The 14,739-nt window shown below is 40.9% G+C and overlaps 1 protein-coding gene across 1 annotated transcript in view; it reads left to right on the top strand.

The window, feature by feature from the left end:
- The first annotated feature begins 5,288 nt into the window (after nucleotides 1–5,288).
- Nucleotides 5,289–14,739, top strand: part of EML5 (EMAP like 5) — a 168,139-nt gene continuing 158,688 nt past the window's right edge. The window contains exon 1 of the mRNA XM_028098102.2: nucleotides 5,289–5,485. Within this exon, the coding sequence (XP_027953903.1) occupies nucleotides 5,289–5,485 (197 nt within the window). The remainder of the gene's footprint in view (nucleotides 5,486–14,739) is intronic.

Here is a 14,739-nt window from a genome sequence, read left to right on the forward strand (position 1 = left end):
GAAATGTCTGTTCATGTCTTCAGCCCATTTCTTGATTGGATCATTTGTTCTTTGGGTGTTGAGTTTGAGAAGTTCTTTATAGATCTTGGATACCAGCCCTTTATCTGTTATGTCATTTGCAAATATCTTCTACCATTCCGTAAGCTGCCTTTTAGTTTTGTGGACTATATCCTTTGCCGTGCAGAAGCTTTTTATCTTGATGAAGTGCCAATAGTTCATTTTTGCTTTTGTTTTCCTTGCCTTTAGAATCGTGTCTTTCAAGAAGTTGCTGCAGCTGAGGTTGAAAAGGTTACTGCCTGTGTTCTCCTCTAGGATGTCTGTTTTTGTGCCAGTACCATACTGTCTTGATGATCACAGCTTTGTAATACAGCTTGAAGTCAGGCATTGTGATGCCCCCAGCTTTGGTTTTCTTTTTCGAAATTCCCCTGGCTTTTCGGATAAGAACATTTCAAGGCACGAGATGCCTAAACTGCTTCAAGAAAAATTTCTTGAAATGGGAGAGGCATCCATGATTTTTATAGATAACTCGGGCTGCAGAATCTAGGGACTGGATCATTAGAATTTGAACTAAGCTATGGCAATGGATATTGAGAAAGTGTGGATGTAGAGATGGGGATGGAGTTTAGGAATATTTCTAAAATGGAGTCAAACAGAGTTGGTAACTGGATATGGAAGGTGGGAAACAGCAAAGAACCAAAGACAACTGCCTAGCTTTCCAACCTGCCTACATGGAGGAATACTGATGCTGTTAATATGGAAAAAGAAAATGGCAAGGTACGTAGAAGTGTGGATGACAACTTGGTTTGAGACTTCTTTTACTTAAATCATATACTAGGTTTTAGAGGCTTTAGGTGAAATCTAACAGGTGCTTGAAAATATGGTTACTGACGGACAGCATCTGTTGCTTTGGTCTGCCTGGCATCTGGGGTTAGCTTTAGAATTTTTTTTCAGAGGAAGGTATTTGGGTGGCAATCTGGTCAGAAGTTTTGTCTTAAAGCTGCTTTTATTTAGCAAACACCTATTATTTTTCAAAAGCTTGGATTGCATGTGTATTCAGTTACGTAAAAGGAGGTTGGGTAGTACTAAAGCATCCAAGTCACTGGGTAGACACTGCTGGCTTCCATTCCTTCTTATTCTGGTAATACCACTTCAGTTTTCCTTGGGAGCATCACCTCTTTCCCACTCTCCCTTCCTGGGTTTTAGTCACCTGGCACTACCCTATGGATCCAAGGGTGGGTTCATATCTAAACTCAGCCAATCAGAGCCAATGGGGCTGAAGTCTAGGAGTTTCCAGTGGAACTGCTGAGAGAAAAAAAAAAAAAAAGCTCTTTCCATAGGGATTTGCCAGGGGAATATGATGTAGAATTGCAGATGTTGGCAGCTAGTTTTCTTGTCTGCCAATGGAGTCAACCCAAAGGAAAATAGAACTGATGACCTGGTTCTGAAAACCTCACTTGAGTCCTAGAATGCCAGTTCTAGGTTTCAATCCTATGTGGCATTAAAATTCCCTGTTTATCTTAAGCCATTTTGAATGGGCTTCTGTCATGTACAACCAAAGAAGTCCTGACTAATACAGTATGGGGGATCAGAAAAATGTTCAATTTTTCAAAAGTTTCAACTATTTAAGAAAAAACTAAGAGGGGGTGCCCAGGTGCCTCAGTCGGTGGTTGAGTAACCGACTCTTGATTTCAGCTCAGGTTGTGATCTCAGGGTCGTGGGATAGAGCCCAGGATGAGCAAGGAGCCTGCTTAAGTTCTCTCTCCCTTTCCCTCTGGTCCTTGCTCCCCCCCTCGCACCCCTCTCCCTCATGATCTCTCTCTTAAAAAAAAAAAAGATAAAACTAAAAGGAATCCTACTGTGACTACACATGTATTCTCTTTTATATTTAGTGGCTGACAAGTGTGTATAGAATACCGTCTGTAGTGCCAGGCACTGTGTTAGGCTCTGTATATAAAACAGGTTAATTAAAGGTATAGTTAAAGAAATATATTTATGGACAGCTTGTTAAAATACCACTACAATTTATAAATTGGCTGAATTAGCTAGCTAGAATTATTATCATGAATTTTGGCTTTTATCTTTTATGTACTTTGCCTTATATTTCTTTTGCAGACCTGAGGCTAACCAAAATCAGTGGCCAGCAAATAATGTTATTTAGCTGAATTTTAGAAATATTTCAAATGTCTGGAATATAAAAATTCATACTAGGAACTTGAGTTTCATGATATAGATTACCAAAGGGTATTAGAGCTTTTATTTAAAATGTCTCACAAATGTCCACCTTTTGATGTATAGAATTTGGCGGGTCTTTCTCCTGCATCCTTATTTGCACTATTTTCAAAGGTTACTGATGGTGGAATATCATCTAGTAATAAAAGTTTGATTAAACTCTCTGATATGATGTTAGTAATAGCAGATTATATAAAATTGTAGGAGGGGGTGCCTGGGTGGCTCAGTTGGTTAAGCGACTGCCTTCAGCTCAGGTCATGATCCTGGAGTCCCAGGATCTAGTCCCTGCCCAGAAGGGAGTCTGCTTCTCCTGCTGACCCTCTCTCTCAATAAATAAATAAAAATCTTTAAAAAAATAAAATAAAATTGTAGGGGGAAGAACTAATCAGGTTTATTTTTTTCTCTGGTAGCATTCATGAATGCTTCATTTTTCAGCCAGCTGTCTCAGCTGTCTCTTTTGGTCTTCAGTTGTCAGTTGAGGATGCTTTAATTAAGCATGTTTTTGCTTCACACTCACCCTTGGGTCATTAAAAATTGTAACAGAAAATATGATAATGGAAAAATAAATTATTTAAATCTCTTATTAATATGAGTATTTAAATACGTATCATGGGATTCATAAGACATTGTACTGAAAAATCTGAAACAGAAAAGAGTATTTCTTATTCCTCACCATCCTACATCATAAAAAATTACATGTAACTAGCAATTAATGTACCACAAATATATGGCAACAAAATATTTCATCTTTTCTAAGTTCATGGCTTAAATTTAAATAATAAGTTTTTCTTTTTCTCACCAGGGATTTTCAGGGAACTCACTAGAGTGATTTAGTAAACATATTCTTAAGAAAAAGACAAAAAAACAAATACAGGCATCAAAGAGAAATTATATGTGCCTTTGTCCAGAGAACCTTTTTATGGCTTAGAGCCACTTCTCAGGTCTGGGTTCTCTTTTCTCTTCACTTCAGCAAGTGCTCAATCTGAATCCCTCTTTTCTCCTGAGATTGTTATCCCGAGTCAAAGACAAGTTGTGGAGTGGGGCACGTTTCCCCCAGTCTTGCTCACCACCCCCTTCTAATTCTTGGCTGCTCCTGGAAATTAGGACAAGGGCCCTTTTCATTACAAAAGTTTTACAGCTAATCACTCTGGAAATAGCAAAAATAATAAGCTTGAGGACATCTGAAAGCTTAGAAACTATATGAAGTCCTTACATGCAGTTTTTCCTGCATCATAGTTCCTCACTACCCTGTTTAGATGATCACATACTGGCAAGTACAGTGGATTTGATTTTTACTTCCAGCCTTTCTGGTGGAGTTCACCAAATCTGCTTGCACCTTTGGAGTTTACTTTTCATGACATTTATGTAAATTCCTTGCTATGAGATGACCCTTCCCTTCCTGTAGACTCCAAGTCACAATCAAAAGGTGGAAAGCTACCCTCTGGACTCAAGTTGGTAATTTACATCTTCGAGGAAGTGGAGACTGGGGAACATCCATTCCTAGGTATGGGTATCCTATAGGAAGCAACACTTTTGTGCAGACACATTTCTTGAAAGGATACAAGTTTATTCTAGTTTTTGTCAGATTTCCAAGTTTTGGTATTTTCCAGGGAAACCAAAACTGATTTTTTAGACATGGAGTTCTCATATTAGTATTTTATGGGTTAGTATTTGTTTGTGGCTATCATCCTGCACTTAAAACCTTTAAAAGTATAGATTTCAGGGGCACCTGGGTGGCTCATTCCGTTGAACGTCTCTTAGCTCAGCTCAGATCCTGACCTTAGGGGCCTGAGTTCAGGCGCCGCATTGTACTCCATGCTGGGCATGGAGCCTACATAAAAAAATAAAAATAAAAATATGGATTTCTAATTACTTTTACAGGTATTGGTAAACCTTTGCGTAATCCTGTGAGAAAGGGGGCTTAGAAAACTGAGTAGTAGCTGAACTGACGTAGTGAGGAATTCATTGCTCCCAGTAATTTTGTTTCCAGAACATTCTCCAGGATCACAATACTCAAGCCATCTTACTTCACCATTACTACAATGCAAGAAATATCAACAGTTTATTGGTATTCGAAATAGTAATTTAAAAAAATAAATTCAGGTACCATAGCTAGCTATTAAGAAATCGGACCTAGCGTGTCATTTTATGATCTACATCCTACTGTCTGCTTTAAGGTCACCTGCACAAAGAAAAAAACCTACACTTAGAAAGTCGGGTTTTCTCCCCACCGTCTGGTATAGTGAGCAGTATGAAGCAGCAAGAAAAACACACAAACGCAGCCCTGGTCGGGCAGGGGCCTTTCCAGACAGTGGCGCTTCCCCGTTTCCCAGTAGCAGGAGGCGAGGGATCGCCGAGGGTCCGCCAGGGGTCTGAGGGGCTCAGTGAGGGCTCAGCGCCCGAGAGCGGCAGGCGACGCCCGGCCAGGCCGGGGTAAAGGTGAGGGGTTAGCGGCGTAATCGCTGCCGGCCGGCCGTGGTCGCCCGCAGCTCCAGCCGCCCTCACGGTCCCCCGCTGGTAAGGGCGGGGCGAAACGGGCACGGGCGGCGTCGGCGGCGACGGCGGCTGGGGGCGGGGCCGCGCGAGGCCGCGCCGCCGCTTTTCTCGGCTCGGGGGCGCGCGGCGCGGGCCCGCCGGGCTGAGGGACGAGGTCGCGGCCGGGCGCAAACGCCGCGGGTGACCCGCGCGGGGAGCCGGCTGCGCGGGCGGTGGCTGAAGAGTGGAGGCGGGGGGCGGGACGTCGCTCGGCTCGGCTCACAGCCTGGGCGCTGCGGGCCGCGGAGACGAGCCGAGGCGGGCGCAGGGCGCGCGGCCCCCCACTTGACGGCCGGCGGCGCCCGCGGCCCTCAGCATGTTCCGCGAGGCGAGGGTTCTTCTCCCGCCCGTGGGCTGAGGCGGCGGCGGCGGCCAGAAGAAGCGACATGCACCTGCCCGGCGCGGCTTAGAGGAAGCGGCAGGCGGGAAGTCCCGGCCGCCAGCGGCAGGGCTTTCTTCGCCGGGCCGCGGCCGCCTGCCGCCGCCGCGGGCCCGAGCCGGAGCGGCGGGGTGGGCGCCCCGACATGGCGGCCCGGAGCGCCCCGAACTGCCACCTGCGGCTCGAGTGGGTGTACGGCTACCGGGGCCACCAGTGCCGCAACAACCTCTACTACACGGCGGCCAAGGAGATCGTGTACTTCGTGGCGGGCGTCGGCGTGGTGTACAGCCCGCGGGAGCACCGGCAGAAGTTCTACCGGGGACACAGCGACGACATCATCAGGTACGCGGGCGGGGGCGGCCGTCAGCCCTGCGAACCGCTCGCGGAGTTGGCACTTGCGCGTCCTTCTGGGTGCCTGCCGTGACCGGCTCCTGCAGGGAGCATCGCTCCAGACAGAAACCCGCCCGTGTCTTGTCCCGGACCTGGTGACACCCCACAAACGCCTTTCCCCATCTCCGTGTTCTAGAGTCTCTCCCTCGCGTCGGTGCGGTGACACCTGGGCGTTCGGTTTTCTTTCTTTGTGCCCTTCTCCCTCCTCCAAATTTATGAAAACTGCAAAAAAGGTTATTTTGATAAGCAGTTTATTCCTTTAAATCCCGCCAGAGATTTCTTATTAAACGAGTTCTTTAAGAGCCAAGGGGGAAATCCTTTACCTGATGGGAAACTGATAAAAGCACGCAAGCTGTACGCTTAAAAACATAGGACCTGGGATGCGCGCCCAGGTGGCATCCTGGAGGGCACTCACCTCGTGGCCATAATAATGAGTTCAGGTTTCCCTGCCTACTGTTATCAGCAGATAGAAAAGAAACCCCGGCAGCCTTCAGGTGATTCATTGGAAATTAAAAATTTGCACACCTAAGGGCACTTTGGTAGGGGTTAATCTGAAGAGGCAGCTGAAAATGATTCCATTGATTTCCAGTTCTCGTTTTCTCTAAAGTACTCCTAAATAAGTTCAGTTTTGTGCTTTTTACTTAGATCACCTTTTTCCCCATTTTAAGTATTCTTTGGGTGTTATCTTAAAATTGTGAGTGCTTGTTTACATTTTAGTGAGCGGTATATTTGAAATTTAATTTCCGATCAGTGTCTCAGCGGAGCTTTTTTGACAGATAAAGTTAAAAGCTGCAGAAACGATTCTAGGCCATTGATTATGCTTCAAGCACAACATTTTTGTCCTTGACAGGAGGATATATTTAAAAACATTTTGAGAATGTGTTTGTGTGCTGCTTCTGGATTTTTAACAGATTCCACGATTTGATTTGATTGCTCAGTTTTACTCCTTTATTTATGTTCCACGGGATTTAATTGGGCATTTCCAATCCAATATCTTTGATATCTTGTAGGCAAGATGCTCTGGTACTTACATTCTGTAAATAACAAAGTTGTTCTAGTTTGGGGTGTCTCTGTACAACTGTGGTCTTTAAAAGGGAAAAGGAGACCTAAAGGTAGAGCAAGGTGGAGTAAAGATAAGGAGAGCAAAAATTGAAATTATGGAATAGGGAATGAAGTGGTGTTTTTGTTCGTTGGTTGTTATTCACCCCAAGAGTAGAATTTACCCCAGTTCTTTGTCTTTTTCCCCAGTCGCTTACAGTTTCTCTCTCCTTTTCCTTAAGTTAGGTCTCCCCACAGGGGAGAGTAGTTTTACTTAGTTGAAGCAGCCTTGACTGAAGCCCTCTCCCAGATACTGTCTGTTGGGTTGAATTCAGTAGGTGGGGTCCGTGTGAAGGATTTTGAAGTCTTCTCACGGTGCACCTCTATTGTTTTTGCTTCTTGGTAGTTGAGAGCAGTGTAGTACTAAGGCTTTCTGAAACTAGATATGACTTATTTGATGGGGTAAATTATGTTTTGTTTATTCTTCCAGCAGCAATTAAAGTTATATGTCACACTGCTTGAATTTTTATAATTGTGTTTTAGTAAGCTGTAAAGAAGGTAATGCTTTTGTCTTTTTTTGGTATATAGAGTTGCACAGCCCTTACATATACCTCAAAATGACAAACTACTCTAATTTTTGCCATAATTGGATACATGCTTATGATTTTATGCAAATGATTCATCCTTAATTTATAACAAAAAGGTTTCCCCCAAAATTGCAATGGGGTAGTGAAATCTGAATCATGTAGCGTCTTGAAATTGGTGGCATGTATTGAATACAGTACTGAGATTATAACTTAAAAATCAGTGAAAGAGCTCTGGAAATTTTAATTCAAACAATAATGACACAGATCATTCTTTGTGAAATCAAATTTTCAAACCTTTCAGTTTTTTTCAATGTAGTGTTTGAAATGTAAGTATAGAAACTACTGTAACTTTTCAGTTATGTCACAACAAAAAATGTAATACTCATAAATGTGATACATGCTGGAAAACAATGTTGCTGTAATGTTAGCTTTAGTAATAAAAAGTCAATACTGTTTTTATCATGTTCCATATTTGGTTGAAACTTACGTAGAATTTATTGGTCAAATATGACTTAGTTTGGAGCTAAGATTATTCCAGAATGAGCAGATTGTTGTCCTTAGGTTTTGAAAATGTAGGTGCTATATTGATTGTAAAGCCTGTCATTTGCTTACAGTTCTCCTATCATCTTACTACATCTCGTATAGCCGATAGTGGTGCCACCTGACTTGCCTTACCTTTTTATCTGTGTTGCTTGTAGTTGTCTTCTTTTTGCCATGTATCTATATATACTTCTTTAGTAATTTATCCTTTAGTTATATTTATTTCAGTACTACAGAATCATGTAGAAATTCATTTCACTATCAGGAATAATACAGGAATCTTAGGGTCAGATTTTTTTTTTTTTTGCTGTTAAGTGTTTATTACAGGTTTTAAATTATAAAATTGTAGAATTCTAGACTGCTGGTTTTAGCACAAGATGCACATCTATAGCTTGGTCTATATTTTGAAACTTTTCCCAATTGTCTTACCAAAGGATGCAATAACATCAGGTTTTGGGTTTTGTTTTTTTGTTTTTTTCTTTTTTTTAAAGTAAGCTCCACGCCCAGTACGGAGACCAGCATTGGGCTTGAACTCAAAACCCTGAGATCAAGAGTCAGACACTTGACCAACTGAGCCACCCAGGCACCCCTAAAATTCATTTTTCGTTACTTCCCAACACTTTTTTGTCAAGTTCGTTCTTAAAGTGGTGAATATTATTGGCCATTTTCAAATTATTTATAACCAGTGAAGACCACTGATGGACTATAGTTAGCTTGGTGCATTTTGGTACTTGATTCTTGTTTTCTCATGCCAGTGAACCTCCATATTGAACTGCCTGTGCCCATTGTTTCTGTATTTTCTAGGTATAGAATTGAAGTGTTTTTTTTTTGTTGTTTGTTTTTGAGAGAGAGCACTCGCTTGCATGTGTGAGTAGGGGGAGGACAGAGAGAGAGGGACAGGCAGACTCCCTGCTGAACAGGGAACCCGAGGGGGGCTCCATCCCAGGACCCTGAGATCAGGACCTGAGCTGAGATCAAGAGTCAGACATTTATCCTAACCGACTGAGCCACCCAGGCGCCCACGCCCCCTTTTTTTCTAAACATAGTGAAAGTATCTCACAAATTAGTGTTGAGCCTAAATTACATAATGCATCTGAGATACTTTGGGGAGCATACCATATTATATGGTTGCAGGTTAGAATGATGATAATTATTCATTCCTTCTGGATGGGACTTTTTTTTTTTTAAACAAAATGAAAAGTATAGTACCTCTTTTCTTCAATTGTGGTAGGTGGTGTTCTTAAGAAAGAAAACTAATCAACTGACCAGTAAGAACCTGGTGAGTGAAGAGAAGCCTGACCTCATAGCTTTCCCTCCCCAGCGGTGGCCAAGCAGTGGAGTCTGATGGATTCAGTGGGGGGAAAGAAAAGAAAAGAAAGAAGAAAACAAAAAACTGATCAAGCTTCACTGTAATCTAGTAAAAGTGGTTTTTAAAAGCTCTATTTATGGTATAGGAATTAGCAATTCAAAATGTCTGTTGATTTATGGTGGATTAATATTTTTTTGTGTTTATATGAGTTCAAGGTGCAACTTTTTAAGGTCTGGAAAGAAATACTACAAATCTACTTGTCTATGTTTTCAGATATATGGGCAATATTTCCCATACCTGGCTGATCATCAGAATCATTTAAAGTGTTTTTTGCCAATTTTCTAGACTTTTCCTCAGGTGCACTAAGAATCCTCTAGGGTTGGAGTCCAGAAATCTTTTTTTTTTTTTTTTATAAAGTGCCCCAAATGATTCTGTTTGGGAAGCTCACTGCCAGTCTGTATCCCAAAACATGCATGCTTAGAATTCTTAACATAAGCAGTTTGAGAAATGGATATAAACCCTCCCTTGAAACCTAATACCATAATTTTCTTAAGCACTGTGTAGTATCTAGAAGCAGTACTTCCAAAAATATTAGAATATATACAGATTTAGTAAAATGTCCCTATGTTTAAGTTATTAGAATTTGGTGAGCTTAACTTTCAGAAACTATATAATGATTGTATTCTATATTCTTATTCTTATGTGTTTGGTTATCAAAATATTTATTATTTGTTTTACAAATACTGCATAGTTTAAGGGATAAAATTAAAAGATGTTTTCAGGGAAAGGTAGGAATTATCTGGAATAATAGTTCAAGTTGTCATAAATGTAAAATGTCTTTATTAAGGGAAAAGTCAAATTTTTAGATTTGCATTATAATTATTTTATAAGGTCTCATTGAATATGCAGGGAACTAACAAAATATATTTTGGATATAAATGAAGGAAAACGTAGAATAATAAATTCTTAGAACCATTAAGACCTTACTGTTCAAGGCCTTTTCACACCTCAAAGAAATACAGGTTTCCTCACTATCGGAAAGCATGTTCTCATGAAACTTTTTTAAGCCAAAATGGTATAAAGCAAAGAAGCAATTACCATTAATTTATATGGAAAAATGTGCATTCCTAGACCCAAAAAATAACTTCTCTTACCTTTTCTGATACCTTAGGACACATCTTGCTAATGGATGCACAAACTAAATTGAGATGTAAAGCACACATGCTCACAGACACAGTTCAAAGCTATGACGGCTTGATGCTGGGATGCTGAATATAGATCCAAGCAAGGAGTTTTGGCGGGGCCACTCTCCCTGCTTGGGGTATATGCTCTGTAACAGCTTGCAGTAGTAAAACAAACGCTATTTTTGTTTTTCGCCTTTTTTTGTAAAAGCTAAATTCCTTTTCGGATTCCTCTCAGTTAGTGAAAACAGGTTCTAATGTAAGCCTTTTGTGAAGCTGGTGGCGTAACATGAACTTTCAAAAAAACGGGAGATACCTGTATTTATTGAGCATTAGCTTTGCATAAGGATCTTGCCTGAAGATATTCTGAGTTTAAAGACACAATCAGTCCAGTAAACAATTACTTAGGATACTATGTGTACTAGGGATAGCACTGGTATATCTGTAATCTGGTATGTACATGGGGACGTAACAGTTCAAAATGATGTTTCTTAGTGAATATAATACTTTAACTGTCTTTAAGGAAAACAGGAGGAAATGTCATCAAAAGAAATGAGCAAAAGTATAGCATCCTGGGAAGGTGTAGCATCATATGCAGTGGTCTCATGTTAAGAGAGAATATTTGGAAGAGTTATTTGTATTCACTATCCTCAGTTTTTTTTAAGGATTTATTTATCCATTTTAGAGAGAGAGAGAGACTGAGAGTGGGAGGGATGGAGGGAGAGGGAGAGAGAATCTGAAGCAGTCTCTGCGCTGAGTGCAGAGCTCAATTCAGGGTTCAGTCTCACGTTTCCAAGATCATGACCCAAGCTGAAACCAAGAGTCAGAAGCTCAACTGACTGGGCCACTCAGGTGCCCCTTCAGTTCTTTTTCTCCCATTTAGTCCTTTCTGTTTCTGTCCCTTCAGTCTTTCTGTTTCACCATAGCAGCCCTTGTCAAGGTCACCAATGATCTCCACATTGCCACATCCATTGATCAACTCTCTGTTCTCATCTTTTTTGATTTATCATCATCATTTGCCACAGTTGGTCACTCTCACCTTCTTAAGACACTTTCTTCAGTGGCATTTGGGACACATCTTAGCATGGAAATGTGTATTATTCTGTCAGCAAATATTTATTGAGTACCTATTATTTACCAGGGGCTATTCTTAGCATTAGAGATACAGCAGTGAACCAAAGAGATGAAATTCTCTACCCTCATGGAGTTTATATCTACTGGGGGAAGATACAGAATAAACAGGAAATATATTACCTGGTGCATATATATATTTGTAATATATATACACTATACATACTATATATATATACACACTATATGTTATATACATGTATATAGTATGTATAGTATATATATTATATGGTGTTTATATATACACACACACACAGTGGACCTTTGAACAATGCAGGGGTTGGGGGCACTGACCCCCCCATGCAGTTGAAAACCTGCATGTAACTTAACTCCTTCAAAAATTACCAATAGCCTACTATTGACCAGAAGCCTTAGCAATACCATAAACAGTTGCTTAATACATATTTTGTATGTCATATGTATTTTATACTATATTCTTAAAGTAAGCTAAGAAAAGGTTTTTAAAAAAATCCTAAGGAAGGGGTGCCTGGATGGCTCAGTGGGTTAAGTGTCTTCCTTTGGCTCAGGTCATGATCTCAGGGTCCTGGGATTGCGCCCCACATCTCTCTCTCTTTCTCTCTCTCAGATAAATAAAATCTTTAAAAAATATATTTAAAAATCCTAAGGAAGAGAAAATACAGCCCTGTAGTATATTGATTGAAAAAAAAATCTGCATATAAGTGGATCCTTGTTCAAGGGCCAACTGTGTATATTGTATATGAGGGCTAAAAAAAAAAAAAAAACGGAAAGTGAGGTAGGGACTAGAAACTACTGAGAACTACTGAGAAGAGTTTAGATAGGGTAGTCAAGAAGGCCTCACTGTAAAGTATAACGCTTGAGTAGAGATTTGGAGATAAAGGAATGTGCTGCTGTGTGGGTATTTTAAAGGAAGGACGTTTCAAACAAAGGAACTATCATGTGCAAAAGCCCTGAAGTGGAATGCCTCATGTGTGTGAGGCAAAGTAAGAAAGCTAGTGTGGCTGGAGTGTAGTGAATTTGGGTGATACTAGTAAGAAGTGAGGTCTGCTGAAGTGATGGTGGGGCAAATTGCATAGGACTTCCTGGACTGAGAGGATTTTATTTTAGCCTTCCCATTTGAGACCAGAAGTTATTGGAACACTTTAATCAAGTTAGTGACATATTTGCCTTAATGGTTTAACAAGGTCACTCTGGCTCCAAGGTTCAGAACAGACTGAGGGAGAAGGGCAGGATGGAAGAAGAAAGACCATTTAGGAGACTGTTGCAATAATCTAGTCAGGAGATATGGGTGTCTTGGGCCAGAGTGGTAACAGTGCCAGTAGTGAGAAAGGGTCAGATATATTCAAAGAGAGAGGCAATATGCTTTGCTGATGGACCAGATAGAACTTGTGACAGAAAAACAAATGTCAATGATAATCATGTTTTTGGCTGAAACAACTGAAAGAATGAAATTTCTAATTACTGAATGGGGAAAGACTGTGGGAAGGGCAAATTTTGTTTGGGGAGAAAAGAAAGATCATGAGCTCTGTTTTAGAAGTGTTACATATGAGATACTAATAGACAATCAAATGGAGTTGTAAATTAGGCAGTTGAACATATGTGTCTATGTTTCAGGGGAGCAGTCTAGGCTGCTATAAATTTAGGTGTTATTAGTATATAGGTAATGTTTAATAAAGCCATGAACCTGGATGAGATCACTGAGGGATTAAGTATAGATGGAGAAAAGATCTAAAAAAATGGATTCCTGTGGCATTCCAACATTTAAATGTATAACTTGAAAAAGAACTGATTAAAAAAAAAAAAAGTGACCAGAGAGGTAGGAGGAAAACCAAAGAGTGTGGGGTCATGGAAGTCAAATGAAAAGAGTATTTCAGGAGAAGGAAGTGATCAGCTATATCAAGTAAAGTGAGGAATACTTCACCTTAGTGGAGATGTTAGCTATTTTACAATTATTACATTATAATCACAAGACTTTCCAGGAGACTATGTCCAGGTGATTGCTGGAACAGGGATGAGCAGGAGGTCAAAATGAGTCACTTCTTTATTAGTATACAAAACTGGCCTTCTTCAGGATTTTTCCAGCCACTTTTAGTTTGCGTGATAGATGTCAAATGGCTGTCAGTTCTAGCTCCTTGCTACTCAAAGGTGTGGGCCTCATAGGAGCTTCAGCATTACCTGGGAGCTGATTAGAAATGCAGTTCTCAAGGTGCCTGGGTGGCTCAGTCGGTTAAGCGCCCAACTCTTGATTTCAGCTAAGGTCATGATCTCGGGGTCATGGGATTGAGCCCTGTGTTGGGGTTCTGTGCTCAGTGGGAAGTCTGCTTCTCTCCCTCTGGCCTCCCTCGTGCGCACTCTCTCCCTCTCAAATAGATAAATCTTTTTTTTAAGATTTTATTTATTTATTTGACAGAGAGAGATCACAAGTAGGCAGGGAGAGGGAGAAGCAGGCTCTCTGCTGAACATGGAGCTGGATGTGGGGCTCAATCCCAGGACCCTGGGATCATGACCTGAGCCCAGGGCAGATGCTTAACTGACTGAGCCACCCAGGTACCCCTCAAATAAATAAATCTTTAAAAAAAAATGCGTATCTCAAACTCCACCCCAGACCTACTGAATTAGACTGTATTTTAATAGTCTCAGATAATTTGTAAACATTAAAATTTGAAAAACATGCTCTAGATCAGTGGTTTTTCAAAGTGTGGTCCTTGAACCAGCAGCATAGTATCACCTGGAAACCTACTAATTCTTAGGCTTCCCCCCGAGACCTAATCCGGAACTGTAGATATAGGCAAGACCCAGCAATCCATTTTGATCACCTTCAGGTGTTGCTGATGTGTAGCCTAAAGTTTGAAAACCACTGCTCCAGATTCCTGATTCTCAACCCTGGCTATATATTAGAATCACTTGGACGGTTAAAAACAAAACCGCCAATGGCTGAATCTCATTCCTGGAAATTCTGATTTAATTTGTTTAGGGTAGGTCTTGAGTATAGTTTCTTTGTTGGTGTTTGCTTCTGTTTTAAAATTTTAAGCTTACCAGATTGTTCTAATGCAGCCAGGGTTGAGAAACCACTGTTGTAAATATAGTAGTAATCCATGTTTAGCTGGTGGGCTAGGAAGTCAACCTGAAAAAAATTCAGAGCCTGGTCAAATTTATTCACTTACTTTATGCATTATATAATGATGTGGATAATTTGCTAAGTATTGAAATCCCTTTAAAAACTTCATACCTCTTGGGGCACCTGAGTGGTTCAGTCGTTAAGCATCTGCCTTCGGCTCAGGTCATGATCCCAGGGTTCTGGGACCGAGCCCCATGTTGGGCTCCCTGCTCAGTGGGAACCTTGCTGCTCTCTCTCCCACTCCCCCTGCTTGTGTTCCCTCTCTCACTGTGTCTCTCTCTGTCAAATAAATAAATAAAATCTTAAAAAAAAAATTCAGACCT

This window comes from Eumetopias jubatus, unplaced genomic scaffold (genome assembly GCF_037043125.1).
Source record: "Eumetopias jubatus isolate StellerSeaLion01/CBP00866 unplaced genomic scaffold, mEumJub1_p1.0 scaffold_7, whole genome shotgun sequence".
NCBI lineage: Eukaryota > Metazoa > Chordata > Mammalia > Carnivora > Otariidae > Eumetopias > Eumetopias jubatus.